Raw genomic sequence first — 19,326 nt, 5'->3', positions numbered from 1 at the left:
ACCGAAAAGAGGCACCTCTTTTAATTCAAATCTCAAAATTCAAATCTCAAAAAACAGAACTTTTGCTCCATAACAGAGAACAGGCGAAAGTTCAACAGAGAAAGTATTTGTGCTCACATAGCATCCCAGGAGAAAAAAAGGGGGGGGGGAGAGAGGAAATAGCCCCCAGCCCCAAATTATCCAGATAAGACCAGCTTATGGGTTAGGGGAGTTTTCAAGGCATATGGGTGCGGGAGTCAATTCAAATACATTCGGGGAGCGAAGAAGCGCCACCCTTGAAACACAGAACAACAGCCCTGCTGGGTTGGGAAGATGATGGGATTTGTAGTCTGTCGCAGCTGGGACAAGACTGGAAGATGGACGGAAATCTGTTTTGGGGGGTCCTTGCAGAGCTGAGGGCCTTTCGATGCCCTCCCCCAAGTTGGGAAGCTGATGAAATGACAGAACAAGAAGCAATTTAGAGCAGTGTGGGATAAACATGGCGCCTCGAAGAGGGGTGGACTTCAACTCCCAGAATTCCCCAGCTGGCTGGGGAATTCTGGGAGTTGAAGTCCACCCCTCTTCGAGGCGCCATGTTTAACCCACACTGCAATACAGCAACCAGCGCTTTGCACCCAGAGAAAGGGGTGCCTGCAAAGTCGAGCAGCCCCACAAAGCCTCCACCCTCCCCTCAGGTTGGGGGACCTCCACCCACCCCCCATCAGCAGTCGGTCGTGATATCGGAGGAGAGGTCTTGGATCCGCCTCGCACTGCAGTTCTTGCAGAGAATATGGCCGTCGAGGGGGTAGCAGCCGCGGCCCTCCCCTTCAGAAGACAAGAGGAACCCACAGTCCTGGAGACGGGGGGGGGGTGTAAGGAAAAGGAAAACAGGATTCGACCATTAGGGGTGCTCCCAAGGAGGCCAGCATGGGCCCCTCCCTCCCTCTTGAAGTTCTAGAATCCTAGGGCTGGAAGGGACCTCCGAGGTCTTCTAATCCAGCCCCTTTGTCCAGGACAGGGAGATATTTATTTATTTATTTATTTATTTTATTAAATTTTTATATCTTATATGCCATCCCAAATGGCTGTCCAATCTTTTCCCGAAAATTTAAAGATAAGATAAGATGATGGATTGATACAGAGGATAAGTACAGATTGATAGCTGGAGATGGAGAGATGGATGGATACATAGATGATAATGGAGGGATAGATAGATGGACAGAGATAGACAACAGATATAATGCATAGAGAAATAGAGAGAATGGAGATGGTTAGGTGCATAGGCAGGCAGAGTGACCGAGATAATGATAGATGGAGGGAGGGAGGCAGGGAGGGGGAGAGAGAGAGAGGGATAGATAGATAGATAGATAGATAGATAGATAGATAGATAGATAGATAGATAGATAGATAGATAGATAGATAGATAGATAGATGATATGGATGGATGGATAAGACAGATAGATAGATAGACAGATAGATAGATAGATAGATAGATAGATAGATAGATAGATAGATAGATGGATGATATGGATGGATGGATAAGACAGACAGACAGATAGATAGATAGATAGACAGATAGATAGATAGATAGAGATAGATGATATGGATGGATGGATAAGACAGATAGATAGATAGATAGATAGATAGATAGATAGATAGATAGATAGATAGATAGATAGACAGATAGATAGATAGATAGAGATAGATGATATGGATGGATGGATAAGACAGATAGATAGATAGATAGATAGATAGATAGATAGATAGATAGATAGATAGATAGATAGATATAGATAGATAGATAGATAGATAGATAGATAGATAGAGATAGATGATATGGATGGATGGATAAGACAGACAGACAGATAGATAGATAGATAGACAGACAGATAGATAGATAGATAGATAGATGATATGGATGGATGGATAAGACAGATAGATAGATAGATAGATAGATAGATAGATAGATAGATAGATAGATAGATAGATAGATAGATAGATAGATAGATAGAGATAGATGATATGGATGGATGGATAAGACAGATAGATAGATAGATAGATAGATAGATAGATAGATAGATAGATAGATAGATAGATAGATAGATAGAGATAGATGATATGGATGGATGGATAAGACAGATAGATAGATAGATAGATAGATAGATAGATAGATAGATAGATAGATAGATAGATAGATAGATAGATAGATAGATAGATAGATAGAGATAGATGATATGGATGGATGGATAAGACAGACAGACAGATAGATAGATAGATAGACAGATAGATAGATAGATAGAGATAGATGATATGGATGGATGGATAAGACAGACAGATAGATAGATAGATAGATAGATAGATAGATAGATAGATAGATAGATAGATAGATAGATAGAGATAGATGATATGGATGGATGGATAAGACAGACAGACAGATAGATAGATAGACAGATAGATAGATAGATAGAGATAGATGATATGGATGGATGGATAAGACAGATAGATAGATAGATAGATAGATAGATAGATGGATAACCGGGAGAGACAGAGAGAGAGAGAGAGACAGAGAGAGAGAGAGAGAGAGATTAGATATAGATATATAGATAGGTAGAATAAATAGATAGATAGATAGATAGATAGAGATGATAGGTAGACAGACAGACAGAGAGATCATAGAATCATAGGGCTAGAAGGGACCTTGGAGATCTTCTAGTCCAACCCTCTGCTTCAGCAGGAGACCCTCTTACCATCCCGCACAACCCCCCCGTCCAATCTTTCCTTAACAACCTCCAGCGCTAGAACACCCTCCCCTCAGTCCGGCTCCACCCGTCGTCCACCTGGGGTGCCCACACTGCCCATGGTCACGGGGGTGGGTGGGGGTGTCTCTTTCCAGAACTGACAGCAGTCCACCCCCCCCGCCGCACCTCCCCGCCTTGTCGTCGCTCACCTCGCACTTGTAGCAGCCGATGTGAAAGCTGCGGTCCAGGGCTACGATCCGCACCGTCTCCTCCTGACCCGGTTCGGGCATGATGGCCTCTCCACACACGGAACATCGGGGGGCAAATTTCCTGGGGGTGGGGGGAGAGAACAGGAATCAGGAAGGGACATGATGTCGGCCCTGCCTTCTTTCCGAGATTTTAGGGTTTCAGGATCCCTGGCTGTCCTGCCTTGCTGACTGGGGAGGATGGGACTTGTAGTACGGCACCCACATTACATCGGGGGCAAATTTCCTGGGGTGGGGGTGGGGGCAGGAATCAGGAAGAGACCGTGCCCTTTTCCTGAGATTTGGGGTTTCGGGATCCCTAGCTGTCCTGCCTTCTGGTGGGGAGGATGGGACTTGTAGTATGGCCTCCATACATCTGCAGCACAGCAGACGGGAGTCATAGTACGGCCTTTGGAGCTGAGACAGCCCAAACGGAATACACACACACACACCCCTTCCAGAGGGGGGTTTCCAATATTCTTACCACCGATTCGCATGCACGCGCAGACCTTCCACACATGCGCCCGGCCTCAAAAACGTGGCTAAATAGGACAGTATTATGCCGAGGCAGGTGGACGGCTCCCCCAATAGTCGCCGCAATCAGTTCGCCCGAACCGGTCTGAACCGGTTGCATATCTCCATTGCCCCCTTTCCCCGGATCTCACCGGTGGAAATCTTCGATGCAGTGGATCTGGCTGGTGGCGTCCACGGTGAAGGCGATCCCGTCGAGGCAGCGGTGGCAAACCACGCAGGTGAAGCACTGCGGGTGGTAAGCTTTGCCCATGGCCCGCAGGATCCGGTCCATGATGGGCTTGGAGCACATGGAACATTTCTCCAGGGTCACCTGTCCGGAGAGGGCAGGTGTTTTCAGTCAAAGAAATCAGATTTTTAAAAAAAATAAAAATAATATATATATATATATATATTTAAAAAAAGAACCCCCTTCTCTCTCTCGTGCCAATTTTTTTATCCCTGGGTTCAAGGCCCTCACGAGAAAGTAACAGCAGATTGAGAGGTTGCAGAATTCTGCCGGCCTTTCGGCACCCGCGGTTTGGCTCGCTCGCTCGAGTCGCCTAAATCCCTCTGCTTCACCAGGCAATTCCAGTTAACAGGAAGCGGCATTTTCATAGGACGACACCAGGGGGCGCCCAACTCCCAGAGATTAGAGCCGTGGTTTTTTTTTTGTTGTTTTTTTTGCAAACTTCACCTCTTTGATGAAAATGGACGGATTTCAACTCCCGGAATTCCCCATGACTGGCTGGGGAATTCTGGGAGTTGAAGTCCAACCCCTCTTCAAGGGGCTTAAGGTTTGAAAAAGCAGAATTAGAGGACCCGAAATGAACCCCACCCTCTCCACTCACAATATAGCAGGATTCACAGTACGACCGGCGGTCGATGGCATAGAACGGCTGTCCACGCAGGCGGCAGCGGCAGGTAGCACAGGTGAAGCACTCGACGTGGAAGACCTGATCCATGGCCACGCAGCCCGTCCCGTCGCCCACCACGTTCTCTCCGCACTGAGCGCAGCGGCCTGCAAGGGTCAGGGTTCAAGAACTACAATACTCGATACTACAATACCCCGGTCCCCACCGACCCGTGCGCTCTCACAGGGAGGGACTCCTTAGGGTGCCGTCTGCCAGGCAGTGCCGACTGGCGACACCCAGGGGAAGGGCCTTCTCTGTGGGGGCTCCCACCCTCTGGAATGAACTTCCCCCAGGACTCCGTCAACTTCCTGACCTTCGAACCTTCCGCCGCGAGCTTAAAACACATCTATTTATTTGTGCAGGACTGGACTAGAATTTTAATTTTAAATTTAATTTTAATGGGGTTTTATCATTTTAATTGTAATTTTAAATTTTGGCCTATTTAAATAAGTTTTTTAATTAGTGTTTTATCTTGTATTATATTTGTATTTTTATCGGGCTGTAAACCGCCCTGAGTCCTTCGGGAGATAGGGCGGTATAAAAATTTGATTAAATAAATAATATGTTTTTAAAAAAAAAAAACACCATCAAAACAGAGGAGGGGGGAAAAACATACAAGAACCATCCCCAAAATTCCCCTCTGGGGTGAGAAAAACCAAATGTTGCCCCCAACCCCGGTCCCCAAATCAATTCTGAGTCAAAAAGACTGGGTTTCATCTTAAAATCAGCCGAGGGGAGCTCTTCTGCCCAGCAAACGGCATTACAAGATAGACTGCTCTTGCACATGGAGGCTCCATTTTAAAACCCGAACCTTTTTTTTTTGTTTTGTTTTTAAACAACCCTAAATTTTTATTTTTTTTAATTTTTTTATTGCTTTTTTCTAACAAACAAAAAAGAAAATACATTATTACACCCTTGTGCTATACATAAAAAAAAGGAAGATTTGGGTCTTTGGATATATCCTCATGATTGCCAAAATCCACGTTCTCGAGGTACAGGTACCGAAGCGTCCAATTTTCCAAGCGCATAGTCCACGAATGGTTTCCAAGTCTTCCAGAAAATATCTTCTTTATACACACCACTTCTAATTTTAATATCACATGTCATTTTATCATTTAAGGCTAATTTCCACATTTCAGAATTCCACTCTTCTATTCTAAAAATCACATCTAATTTCCAATATCTAGCTATTATAATTCTACCTATTATAATCATAATTCTAATCAATTCTTTTTCATATTTTGTTAATTCTATTTCCTTAATTACCAACAATAATATAGTTTCCACTCTCAATATTATTACTTTCCCCATCATTTCAAATATCATTTTCTCCAATTGTTGCCAAAACTTTTTAACCTTATCACATTTATACCACATATGTTCATAAGTCCCCAATTCCATCTCACATCTCCAACATTTTTTACTAATTTTTTTATCCATTTGTGACAATCTTACTGGAGTCAAATACCATTTCCAAACAACTTTATAATTATGCTCTTTAATCCTTATAGATAAGGTTCTCATAATTCTACTATTCCAATTCACATTCCAATCTGACTCTGGTATTTCAATATTAAGATCTTTTTCCCAATTTGTCCTCATCACTCTTCGTAATTTTTCATCAGAGTTTATAATCTTATAAACCCTACTGACGAGTCCCTTTAGCCCAAGTTGGTTTGAAAAAATACAGATAGAAAAATGGACAAAAAAATTAAGGGAAAACTATTCGATAAATAGATGTGAAACTGAATTTGAATATTTAGTATCTCGGATTATGAAAAACAACCCTAAATTTTAAAGCTCGGAAACCTACCGAAATATTCTGCGGTGGGAGGATTGTTCAAATCGTACATCAGCTTCTTGGTGAGTCGGTCCAGCTCCTCTTCCGGGCGGCACGAGGGGGGCTGCGGGAAAGAGAGGGGAGACGGGGAGAACAATGGTTGCTAAGCTGGGCAGCTGACAAGAGTGACAACACACACACACACACCCTGCTCCCCGGGGTTGAACGCGGGAAAAAAATGGGCGTGGCCGAGTGCAATCCGCTTCTCCGCCAACGAATTCCGCCGGAATTTAAGCCGCCAGGCCACCTCTGCAAGTAGCCTTACGACCGTTCGTTTAGTGACCGGCACTGAAGAGAGTGGCTTAGGACCATTTCTCGCACTTACGACCGTTGCGGTACGTGATCAACATTCAGACGCTTGGCAATGGACTCGTATTTACGACGGTTTGCGGTGTCCCGGGAGTCGCGTGGTTCCCCTTTTGTGACCTTCCAACGAGCCAAGACAATGGGGGGGGGGAGCCGGATTTGCTTAACAACCGAGTGACTCACTTAACGACAGCAGTGGTTCACTTAACAACAGTCGCAAGGGAGGTTGCCCAAAGGGGCAAAACTCATTTAACAACCGTCTTGCTTAACAACATAAATTTTGGGCTCAATAAGTCAAGAACTAGCTTTATTTGCCGCATAAAACATAAGACTCTGGGAACAGTTGAGGAGGAGCTGCCCTCAGCCTCATTCTCATACACAAACTGAATTTCTCTTTCCATTCATTCCCTCCTTCCTGGGAATCTGGACTGCATTCCATTACCGGTTGGAAGCCCCTTCCCCAGAAAGACCCCCACCCTGCCTTCCCCTTCCCCATCATCCCCAGCAGTTTAAATTACCTGATGGGGGAACCTAAGCCCCCCACTGCTGGCAGGAACCACGGGTGCCGTCAACTCGTCCTTCCCAGCTTTCGCCAATCCAGACTGGAACTGGCCCGCCGGCATTCCCGCCCTGCCCTGCCCTGCAGGGCCGGCGTAGAATTCCCCATCGCCCAGCCGCTGGCCATAGGAGGAAGGCTCCGGATACCAAGACTCAGACTCGTGAGGGCGGGCACGGGAGCCCGGTTCGCAGGCGTATTGCGGGGGAGGCTTCACCCCATATCCTAGCTGGAGGGAGGGGGGTCCGTAGGCCGGCTCGGCCCTGCGCCTGGGCTGGTTGTAGCCCACCACCGGTTTGGCCACTTTCACCTGGACGTTAAACGGGGGTCCAGCTGAAGAGGATGCGGTGGCGTACGAGGCGGGCATCGGCTGGGGGTACGGCTTGGGTACCAAGGGGGCACGGTGGTATCCGTAGACATCCCCCAAGCCGGGTGAGCTGTACTGGCAGGGCAGCACTGGGGCGGCTGGGTAAGGGGCTCCAGAGGTTGGTGGGCCTCCATAGGGCAGGGTCTTGACATCCGGCTTGGGGGGCACGAAGCCCCCCGAAACGTTGGGCTTGTAGGTAGCCGAGGCCGGGCTGGGTTTGGGGGCGCCAGGCTGCAGAGGTGGATACGCCACGGATTCTGCGTTCTGCAATAACACAAGCGACACAATCAGGATCCAGGTAGAGAATTTGGGGGAGACACACACACACACACACAGCCCCCCCCCCATCTTGTCCTCTCCCGTCCCCCCCAGCTTCCTCACCACTCGTTCGGCCCGGCGCTGCTGGCCGCTCTCCATATCGGCTAACATGGTGGTGAGTGAATCTATCTGGACGTCGAGGTTGGTGGGGTGGAAACCCCGTAGCTGCTCCGGCGATTCTCCCTCCTGGTGAAAAATATAATTTTTGGGGGGGGGAGGGGAGGGGCGTCTCCTTGATCGAGGAAGCCATTTGAACCATGCTGACCTGATCTGGGGGAGCCTCCCTGCCTTTGCAAACCTCTGCCCCCCCCACCTCCGAGGGCTGTGCCGGTGTTGAAGTCCCCTTCTGGAAAATGCAGCTCCCAGGATCCTTGCCGGCGCCTAGTGACAATCCTGGGAGATAGTTCTGGCTCGTAGAACTACAACTCCCAGAATTCCACTAGGCGCCGGCAAGTTTCCCGGAAGCTGCGTTCTTCAGAGGGGCACCAGGTTGGGGAAAAACAGCTGCTCAGCTTGGTGTCTCCCCTCCACCCCCAGAGGAACCCTCAAAGCCCTTTTCCCCCAGCCAGGCGGGGTCTCCTTACCTGCAGGGTGTAGCTGGGAGGCGTAGCGCTATCCCAGGATCCCCGGGACCCTCGCTCGCTTACGGAGGAGTAAGGGGAGTCTGTAGGAGAGTCCTGAGGATACATGGTGGCGCCTGGAGAAGAGGAAGAAGCAGGAGAGAGAGTCAAACTCAGGACTGGGCACAGGACAGGAAGCTGGGTCCTCCAGGGGTGGTAAACTGTAACTCCCAGACCTGCCTGCCTGCTCAGTAGCAGGGCCTGCTGGGAAATGTAGTCAAATGACCCCTGCCATTTTAGAATACAGAGAGTCTCCACATATGACTGGTCACTTAACAGACATGATTCCTATAATTCATAAATCTCCTTCTGGCCCAGCCACTCTCTCCCTCCCTCCCTCCATCCTATCTGTCTATCCATCCATCCATCCATTCATCCATCTTCTTTCTTCATCCATCCATCCACCTTGTCACCATCCATCCATCCATTCTTCTGCCTCCATCCATCCATCCATCCATCCATCCATCCATCCATCTTCTGTCTCCATCCACCTATCCATCCTGTCTATCCATCCACCCATCCATCCATCCATCCATCTTGTCTCCATCCACCCATCCATCCATCCATCCATCCACCTTCTGTCTCCATCCACCTATCCATCCTATCTGTCTATCCATCCATCCATCTTCTGTCTCCATCCATCCATCCATCCATCTTCGGTCTCCATCCATCCATCTTGTCTCCATCCACCCATCCATCCACCTTCTGTCTCCATCCATCCATCCATCCATCCATCTTGTCTCCACCCACCCACCCATCCATCCATCCATCCATCCATCCATCTTGTCTCCATCCATCCATTCATCCATCCATCTTCTGTCTCCATCCATCCATCTTGTCTCCATCCACCCACCCACCCACTCACCCATCCATCCATCCATCTTGTCTCCATCCATCCATCCATCCATCCATCCATCCATCCATCCATCCATCTTCTGTCTCCATCCACCTATCCATCCCATCTGTCTATCCATCCATCCATTTTCTGTCTCCATCCATCCATCTTGTCTCCATCCATCCATTCATCCATCCATCTTCTGTCTCCATCCATCCATCTTGTTTCCATCCACCCATCCATCCATCCACCTCCTCTGTCTTGACTGGCTGTAAAGTTTTGGCTTCCTTGATGGACAGCCACAAGCTCGCAGCTCAATGGGGAGGACTCCCTCTCAGGTACTCGTGGGTCTGTTCTCCCACCCCCAACCTGACTTCTTGATAAAGGAGCAATTAGGGGCCTACCTTTCAGGGGTGTTAGAAGTATTTTGCAATGCAAGTCACTGGAGGAGGAGCAAAACCAGCCAATTATCCCAACCATGTGGCCACTTGAAGGGACAGGCGGGACTGGGGAATTCTGGGGGTTGTAGTTCACCCGTCTTCAAGTGGTCCAGTTGAGAAACTGCGCATTAAAGGGTTGTCCTCCCCCCCGCCCACCCGTTTGTACAGAAAGCCCTTCCACAAATACTGATGGGTCCCACATTTACCTGGAGGAGGGGGCTTGTCCCGGGAAGGCCCCCACACTGAGCTCATCGCCCCATTGGTCTCCGGAGTTTGGTGGGCGGGTCTGGGGGCGGCAGGGATGGAGGCAAAACTCTTCTGGACCTTGCAGACGGCTGGAGCAGATGCGGTCACCTCCGGCTGGGCCACGACCCCCACTTGCTTTGGGGGCAGCCAAGTGGGGCCGGACATGCCGAGGGAAGCTGGATTGGAAGCCGGGGTGGGGGGAGCGCAGAGGAAAAACATTGAGTCAGAATTGGAATGGAATAGAACGGCTGAGCTTCCCTGGCCAATCCTTAATTTTTTTCCCCTTTTTTTTGGATGGGGGGAGAAAGTTCTGCTTTGGAATCAGTTCAGAGCTTCAGCTGGACCTGAATCATAAAGAAAGGAGGGGGGAAGAGGGGGGAAAGGAGGGAGGGAGAGAGAGTGATGATAAATAGAGGAATGGACAGATGGATAGACAGTTGAAGATATAAATATATAGTATATATATATAGAGAGAGAGGGAGGGAGAGAGAGAGAGAAGAGAGAACGAGGCAAGAAAGAGGTAGACACATATAAATGTAAAGAAAGATGATAAATAGACGAATGGATAGATGATAAAAGCGAGGGAGAGAGAGATAAAGAAATAGAGATGATAAATAGTGGGATAGATAGAGAGATAGGCAAGCAAGAGGCAGATACACAGATACAAATAGAGATGATAAATAGATGAATGGATAGAGGATAGATAGATAGATAGATAGATAGATAGATAGATAGATAGATAGATAGATAGATAGATAGATAGATAGATAGAAAGATAGATATGTAAGATAGATAGATAGATAGATAGATAGATAGATAGATAGATAGATAGATAGATAGATAGATAGATAGATAGATAGATAGATAGATAGATAGATAATGGATGGATGGATAGATATAAGATAGATAGATAGATAGATAGATAGATAGATAGATAGATAGATAGATAGATAGATAGGGAGAGAGAGAGAGAGAGAGATGATATATAGATAAGATAGATGATAAAGATAGATAGATGAATGGAGAGAATTAGAGAGAGAGAGATTATGAATGGCTGGATGGATGGGGGAGAGAGACAGAGAGAGGCAAGAGAGGTAGATACAGATAGATATAAATATAAATTAAAAAAGAGACAGATGATAGTTAGATGAATGGATAGAAAGAAAGAAAGAAAGAAAGAAAGAAAGAAAGAAAGAAAGAAAGAAAGAAAGAAAGAAAGAAAGAATAAGAACATATCGTATGCTCATGTTTTGCCTCATGGCAAACCATTTTCAAACCATGATTAGGGCATTACTAAAAACACCTTGTGGCAAAGACCTTGTAATACGAACATGCTAAACATTTACAGCAAGGAAACAAACCAGGATCCCAGTCAAGTTGCCTGGCTTACAGGAGAACCCAATTTTTCTCCCCAATTCCTCCTGTTCACAGAGCCCGCCCCAGAGATTCAGTGAGTCATGATTCCCACGTGGGAATCCAGACACGGCTACCCTTTGTCCCGCCAGTTCACACGAAGGCTTTTGCAAACCTGGGTTAAAACCCCACCCCTTTTATTTATTTTTATTTATTATTTATTTTATTTATTATTTAGATTTTTACACCCCACCCCAGCGCCATCTGAAAAAAAAAAACACAACCCCAATCAAACAAGTCCACAAAACTGATTCACATATTTTAGGCTCCGGTTTCCCAAACGGCGGTTCGACAAACTACCATTCCTGGCATTTGAGTTCCCAAGAAGCCACAAATCATGGCTTGGTGCCAAAACAAGCTGGGATTTGCCTCCCCATGAGACAAACCACCTTGTAACTTAAGTGGAGGTCGTGTTTGGTCCATTTTGGGGCATCAACTCCGGCAAACCATTTGGTAAATCAAGAGTTTTTCAAAGTTTCAACTTTGGGTGGACTTCAATTCCCAGAATTTCCCCCAGCCAGCACAGCTGGCTGGGGGAATTCTGGGAGTTGAAGTCCACGGGGGCTTCAAAGTCGCTTCAAGTGGCCAAGTTGAAACAACCCAAAAATAAACCGCGTTGCAATTATCACCACCTGCAAACAGGCAGCAATCTAAAATCTCCAAAACAAAACCATACATAAAAAATAAATCGAATCAACAAGCGAAGGAAAGCGAAGAAGGAAAGTAAAACGAAGTAAAATAAATAAAATCAAGTAACATAAATAAAATAATAATCAAAGATCAAAGATCAAACCAAACCAAACCAAACCAAACCAAACCAAACTAAACTAAACTAAACTAAACTAAACTAAACCAAGGCTTTGCAGTCTGAGCGTGACGTCACTCCTCTCCCCCCCCACTCGCTCCCGCCCCGCCCAACACTTCCCCGCATCCTTCCCCAACCTGTCGCCCTCCCAGATGCCTGGGACAATGTTGCAAGGCAGCGCCGCATGGGCTGCGGAGTACCACCAGCTGGCTCAAGCTGCAGCCCCTCCCTCCCGGGCCAGCTTTCAAAACTGGGGGGTGGGTGGGTAGGTGGGGAAAGAGAGGGGGGGTGTCGAGCACTCTGCACGTGCTCGGGGGTTGGTCGGGGCTCCCAGCTTTGCTTGGGGCGGTGGGTGGGGGGCTCAGATAGACTAGTGGGGAGGGGGGGGTCTCAGAAAGGGTTGGGGAGGGGAGGGGGCTCAGCTGGAGCAAGGCGGCGACTCCCAAGAAGAGCCCCTCCCAATTTAGGTTAAAAACAAAACCCACCGCTCAGACCCCCAACCCAACCCCTCCCTGAATGGACCAGATGAATGGACCCCCACCCTCCATTCTCTGCCCCTCCTCACCTGATCCCGGCGTCTCCCTCGCTCTTTCCCCCCCGCCCCCTTCCCACGCGCGCCCAGAAAACTTCTCCAAAACTTTCCTCCGCCACTTTCTCCGCTCCGAACGCGGCAAAGAAACTTTTCTTTTTTTTTTTTAAAGATGGAACACCCCCCCCCGTGGGTGACGTCACCGCATTCCACAGCGTCACGTGGAGCCTGGGAATTCCTGCCACTTCCGGTGGGTGGGTGGGTGGGTGGGAGAGAGGGAGGGAGGTGGGTGCAAGCTCCCCCCCCCCCCGGGATGAGGCTGAGCCCCCCCTCACCCCACCCTCTGCAATCTGCACTGGGGGGGGGAACTCCAAAGCCCATGCTCCCCAAGCCGCAGGGGTGGGCAGAAGACACTGGGGGTCTGCAATCTCCGCCTGTGCGGCGGGCGCCAGGTTGGGGAAGAAGCAAAACTTCTCCTCTTTGGAATGGTTGGGCTTCTCGCAAGGGCAGAGACGGGAAGGGTCCCTGCAGGGTCTCAGTGCCAAGGGGGGACTCCGCTCCCCATGCTCCCCAGCCTGCATGGGCAAAGACGGGAAGCGGGGGGCTGCAATCTCTTGCAGGGAGGAAGAAAAGCTTCCCTGGACACCCCCCTCCCACCCGTTGGATTTTTGCAAGGGTATTACAGATGACAGATTAATAGAGTGGGAAGGGACCTTGTAGGTCATCTAGTCTAACCCTCTCCCCGCCCCAGCAGGAGACCCTGCTACACGGTTTCTGACCAATGGCCAATCCAGTCTCTTCTTGTCATGTATGTAAGGGGGGAATGGGGGTCCCATTGGACTCCAACACCCCCCCCCCGCCAGCAGCCCTATCCTTTGCCTGGGCCGGCTAAGCATCCTGGGAAATGTAGTTCCTGCTGGGGAGGAGGGGCCGAGGGGGGGGCTAGAGGGGGGGGTGTCACCAGACAGACTCGTCCCGGCTGAGACAGGGCCGGGTGTGCCAGCCGCTCCCCCGCTGGGTTTCATCACCCGGCAAGCCACTGCTTGCCTGGGGTGTGAGTGCGAATGTGTGTAATTTGTGTGTCTGGAATTTTTGCTTCTTCAAATGGCCAGGATTTGGGGGGGAGGGGGCAATTTTGCAAGGGGGAAGAGAGAGATAGACCCTCCTTTTCTCTCCCCTCCCCCCCCCCGCCCGCCAAGGAAATTCTGATCTTCTCCCCTCCAGGAGGTCAGTTAGTGAGACGGTTGTTAAGCGAATCCAGTTTCCCCCATGCACTTGGCTGGTGGGGAGGTCGCCACAGGGGAGCACCGACCGTCGTAAATACAAATCGGTTGCCAGGCGTTTCAAATTTGGATCACGTGACCACGGGGAGGCTGCGACGGTCGTAAGTGTGAAAAGCGGTCGTAAGTCACTTTTCTCAATGCCGTTCTAACTTTGAAACGGTCACTAAATGGATGGTTGTACATCCAGGACTACATGTATAGGGTCTCCTGTTCGAGTAAGGGGTTGGACTGGAAGACCTCCCGAGTCCCTTCCAATTCAGTTATAGGTAGTCCTCAACTTACGATCGTTCATTTAGTGATCGTTCTAAGTTACAACAGCACTAAAAAGAGTGTTCCACACTTACGACCGTTGCAGCATTCAAATTTGGATGCTTGACCACTGCTTCATATTTGTGACGGTCGCAGTGCTCCCCGGGGGTCACGCAATCCCCTTTTGCGACCCCGACAATCAAAGTCAATGGGGGGGGGAACCGGATTTGCTTAACGGCCGTGTAACTCACTTAACAACCGCAGTGATTCGCTTAACAAGGGTGGCAAGGAAGGTCGTAAAACGGAGCAAAACTCGGTGAACGAATGTCTCACTTAGCCACAGAAATATTTGTGGGGCGGGGGGGTGTCCATCGTGGCCATAAGACGAGGACACTCCGTAAATTACATTGACACGGTTGCTTATGTAACGACGGCAGCAATTCACTTAACAGATGCGGCAAGAAGCGTCGTAAAATGGAACAAAACTCCCCGAACAAATTTCTCATAGATTCTGGGCTTGATTTCTGGGCAAACGTCGAGGGCTAACTATATTCTAAGATCGGGCTTGGGACCGGAGCATGTGCAGAGTGCCCGAAAGGGCCCTTCCGAGGCGGCTCTGCTCCTTCTGCATCGTGGCGCATGGGGAGCGCATGGCGCATGGCCAGACTTATCGCACCGAGCGGCTCTTTTGATCGCTCGTGGCAGGAGTCCAGTATTGTCACCGACGCTCGCACACCTAAGGCGTGGTGCCCGCCAAACAAGGCTCCTGCTCCCGGCATTGGCAGTGCGGTGCAGGGGTTGGAGCACGGGGGGTGGGAAGAGCCGAACGAGGGTTCCTGCCGTGCTCCGGAGGAAAAGTCCTGGGTTCAAATCCCTCGGAAAGGCGAGCCGGTGGCTCTCCTGCCACCCTGGCAGGGCGACGGGCCAGCTTTGTCTTGGCCCCTGCCGTGGGGTTTGTGCCCGCTGTACGAGGGCTGGTGCCAACACACACCACATCCGCCTGGCTCGGAGTGGCAGGCAAGCCACAAATTTCCACTTTGGGGTGTGTGTGTGTGTGTGTATGTGTGTGAAGGGCACCTACAAGGACCCCCATGTGCGCCGACCCCTCTGGCTTCTACAGGGAATAAAGAACTGGCCGCCATTAAACCCACCATTTCTCTTGCTAAGGGACTTTTACGACCGTCTTGCCACAGTCGTTAAGCGAATCACTGCAGCAATGCGGTCGTTAAGCAAATCCAGCTCCCCCCCCCATTGACTTTGCTTGTCAGAAGGTCGCAAAAGGCGATCGCGTGATCTCCAGGATTCTTGCAACCGTCAGAAGTACATGCCAGTTTGCCAAGCCTCTGAATGTTAATCGGGTGACCAAGGGAGAAGATGCAATGGTTGTTAAGTGTGAAAAATGGTCATAAGTCCCTTTTTTCCAGTGCCGTTGTAAGTATAAACAGTCACTAAGTGAATGTTTGTAAGTCAAAGACTACCTAAAAGTATCAACACCAGGCCTGGGTTCAAGCTCAGCCACTGTAAGACTTGCAAACTTCAACTCCTAGAATTCCCTGGTGAATTCTGGGAGTTGAAATCCGCTGTGGAATTCTGGGAGTTGAAATCCACTGGGGAATTCTGGGAGTTGAAATCCACTGGGGAATTCTGGGAGTTGAAATCCACTGGGGAATTCTGGGAGTTGAAATCCGCTGTGGAATTCTGGGAGTTGAAATCCACTGGGGAATTCTGGGAGTTGAAATCCACTGGGGAATTCTGGGAGTTGAAGTCCACTGTGGAATTCTGGGAGTTAAAATCCACTGTGGAATTCTGGGAGTTGAAGTCCACTGGTGAATTCTGGAAGTCCACTGTGGAATTCTGGGAGTTAAAGTCCACTGTGGAATTCTGGGAGTTGAAATCCACTGGTGAATTCTGGGAGTTGAAATCCACTGGTGAATTCTGGGAGTTAAAGTCCACTTGGCAATTCTGGGATTTAAAGTCCACTGTGGAATTCTGGGAGTTGAAATCCACTGGTGAATTCTGGGAGTTAAAGTCCACTGGTGAATTCTGGAGTTGAAATCCACTGTGGAATTCTGGGAGTTGAAGTCCACTGGTGAATTCTGGGAGTTGAAATCCACTGTGGAATTCTGGGAGTTGAAATCCACTGGGGAATTCTGGAAATTAAAGTCCACTTGGGAATTCTGGGAATTGAAATCCACTGGGGAATTCTGGGAGTTAAAGTCCACTGTGGAATTATGGGAGTTGAAGTCCACTTGGGAATTCTGGGAGTTGAAATCCACTGGGGAATTCTGGGAATTAAAGTCCACTGGGGAATTCTGGGAGTTAAAGTCCACTGGGGAATTCTGGGAGTTGAAGTCCACTTGGGAATTCTGGGAGTTGAAGTCCACTGTGGAATTCTGGGAGTTGAAATCCACTGGGGAATTCTGGGAATTAAAGTCCACTGGGGAATTCTGGGAGTTGAAGTCCACTGGGGAATTCTGGGAGTTGAAGTCCACTGGGGAATTCTGGGAGTTGAAATCCGCTGGGGAATTCTGGGAGTTGAAATCCGCTGGGGAATTTTGGGAGTTGAAATCTGCTGGGGAATTCTGGGAGTTGAAATCTGCTGGGGAATCCTGGGAGTTGAAATCTGCTGGGGAATCCTGGGAGTTGAAATCTGCTGGGGAATTCTGGGAGTTGAAATCCCCTGGGGAATTCTGGGAGTTGAAGTCCACAAGTCTTAAAGTTGTCAAGGTTGGAGAGCCCTGGCATAGAAGGGTCTCCTGCTTGAGCAGTGGGCTGGACTAGAAGACCTCCAAGGTCCCTTTCAATTCTGCCATTCTGTAATTGGCTGCCCAGTTGGACCCACAAGCCTATAATTCCCAACCCATGGCACCGGGGTTGTTTTTTCTCTTCTTCTTTGGAGGAAAAAAAAGACAATAAAACCTTAGTAAAAACCACGGCGCCCGTCTGCCGACATTCCCTCCCGGGCCTGGGAAGCCTTCAAAGCCATTCGGCTTCCTTGAAAACCGCGGGCGGGCGGCATTCCAACCGGTTGAGTTTCCGGCTGGCCTTTATTTTTTTTGCTGGGCGTGCAGTTTTTTGGGAACCTCAGGGCCCCTCCCTGACCAAGGAAACCGGTGGATCCATGCAACTCCTCCCAAGCGGCACAAACATTTAAAAAAAATATATATCTGCAACCGCTAACCACCATTGTTGGTTAAAATTGCTGGGCAGGAAGGCAGAGCCCAAATTGGGTTTATTTTAAGAAAAGAAGATTATTTTTAAGGGCCGTTTCGGCCTCCCTCGTCTCTTTTCTAGTTTCCTTTCCTGCTTTCTGACACACAATGTTGTGCAAGATGAATAGAATTGTCTATGCTTGTTTCTCCTTTCCAGGAAAAGTTAGCTTGTTCCCCGGCGAAATTTCCAATGCCTGCAGGGTGAGGCTCTGCTCTTAGATGGTTTCTTCCCAACCGTGGGAAAATCCCACTGGATGGGTGTGCAAGTTGACCGCAAACAGGTTAGGGAATTCTGGGACTTGAAGTCCACATGTCTTAAAGTACGTGGCTGGCTGGGGAATTCTGGGAATAGAGGCGCACTTATCTTAAAGCCTGCTGGGAATCGAAGTCCACCTATCTTAAAGCATGCCTGACTGGAGGATTCTGGGAGTTGAAGTCCACTCATCTTAAAGCATGCTGGCTGGGGAATTCTGGGAGTTTTAGTCCACCCCTTTTAAAGGATGATCACGGGGGAATTCTGGGAGTTGAAGTACATCTTAACGTACGCTGGCTGGATGAGGAAATCTGGGAATTGAAGACCACCTATATTAAAGCATGGCTAACTGGAGGATTCTGGGAATTGAAGTCCACTCACATCATGCTGGCTGGGGAATTCTGGGAATAGAGGCCCACTTATTTTAAAGCCTGCTGGCTAAGAATTCTGGGAGTTGAAGTCCAGTCATCTTAAAGTACGCTGGCTGGATGAGGAATTCTGGGAGTTGTAGTTCACCCCTCTTAAAAAATGTTGGCTGGGGAATTCTGGGAATAGAAGCCTACTTATCTTAAAGCTTGCTGGCTAAGAATTCTGGGAGTTGAAGTCCAGTCATCTTAAAGTATGCTGGCTGGATGAGGAATTCTGGGAGTTGAAGTCCTCTCATCTTACATCATGCTGGCTGGGGAATTCTGGGAATAGAGGCCCACTTATTTTAAAGCCTGCTGGCTAAGAATTCTGGGAGTTGAAGTCCAGTCATCTTAAAGTACGCTGGCTGGATGAGGAATTCTGGGAGTTGAAGTCCTCTCATCTTACATCATGCTGGCTGGGGAATTCTGGGAATAGAGGCCCACTTATTTTAAAGCTTGCTGGCTAAGAATTCTGGGAGTTGAAGTCCAATCATCTTAAAGTACACTGGCTGGATGAGGAATTCTGGGAGTTGAAGTCCTCTCATCTTACATCATGCTGGCTGGGGAATTCTGGGAATAGAGGCCCACTTATTTTAAAGCCTGCTGGCTAAGAAATCTGGGAGTTGAAGTCCAGTCATCTTAAAGTACGCTGGCTGGATGAGGAATTCTGGGAGTTGTAGTTCACCCCTCTTAAAAAATGCTGGCTGGGGAATTCTGGGAATAGAAGCCTACTTATCTTAAAGCTTGCTGGCTAAGAATTCTGGGAGTTGAAGTCCAGTCATCTTATTTTATTTATTTATTTTATTTATTTGATTTTTATACCGCCCTTCTCCCGAAGGACTCAGGGCGGTGTACAGGCAGAATAAAACAAACAATACAAAATACAATTAAAATGCAATTTAAATAACTTATTTAAATTAGCCTGACAATTTAAAAATTTACCATACACTAAAAAACCCCATTTAAAATTAATAAATTTTGACATCTTAAAGTATGCTGGCTGGATGAGGAATTCTGGGAGTTGTAGTTCACCCCTCTTAAAGGATGCTGTCTGGGGAATCCTGGGATTTGTAATCCACCCATTTTAAAAAATGCTGACTGGGGAATTCTGGGAATTGAAGTCCACCCCTGTTAAAGGATGATCGCTGGGGAATTCTGGGAATAGAGGCCCACTTATCTTAAAGCCTGCTAGCTAAGAATTCTGGGAGTGAAATCCAGCCATCTTAAAATACGCTGGCTGGAGGATTCTGGGAATCGAAGT

The 19,326-nt window shown here is 48.4% G+C and overlaps 2 protein-coding genes across 4 annotated transcripts in view; one reads left to right on the top strand and one right to left on the bottom strand.

The window, feature by feature from the left end:
* The window catches only part of ATP1B2 (ATPase Na+/K+ transporting subunit beta 2), a 193,345-nt gene that overhangs the window by 87,770 nt on the left and 86,249 nt on the right, over nucleotides 1–19,326 (top strand). The gene's annotated exons all lie outside the window — the stretch shown is intronic.
* TRIP6 (thyroid hormone receptor interactor 6) lies at nucleotides 7–12,783 on the bottom strand. 3 transcript variants are annotated; one of them, XM_058181581.1, is made up of 10 exons: nucleotides 12,698–12,783; nucleotides 9,875–10,090; nucleotides 8,358–8,470; nucleotides 7,837–7,959; nucleotides 7,051–7,719; nucleotides 6,200–6,290; nucleotides 4,324–4,493; nucleotides 3,628–3,806; nucleotides 2,927–3,047; nucleotides 7–832 (listed from the first exon to the last, which is right to left on the bottom strand). In XM_058181581.1, the coding sequence occupies exons 2-10, from the start codon at nucleotides 10,077–10,079 to the stop codon at nucleotides 701–703; spliced, it is 1,803 nt and encodes a 600-aa protein (XP_058037564.1). In that variant the 5' UTR covers nucleotides 10,080–10,090; nucleotides 12,698–12,783; the 3' UTR covers nucleotides 7–700. The 3 variants fall into 3 exon arrangements, with proteins under 3 accessions (XP_058037564.1, XP_058037563.1, XP_058037562.1); XM_058181580.1 differs by lacking the exon at nucleotides 12,698–12,783 and having other exon boundaries at nucleotides 7–429; nucleotides 695–832; nucleotides 9,875–10,674; XM_058181579.1 differs by lacking the exon at nucleotides 12,698–12,783 and having other exon boundaries at nucleotides 9,875–10,674.

The sequence above is a fragment of the Ahaetulla prasina genome, chromosome 4 (assembly GCF_028640845.1).
Source record: "Ahaetulla prasina isolate Xishuangbanna chromosome 4, ASM2864084v1, whole genome shotgun sequence".
NCBI lineage: Eukaryota > Metazoa > Chordata > Lepidosauria > Squamata > Colubridae > Ahaetulla > Ahaetulla prasina.
This window is presented reverse-complemented; position numbering and strand designations above follow the sequence as displayed.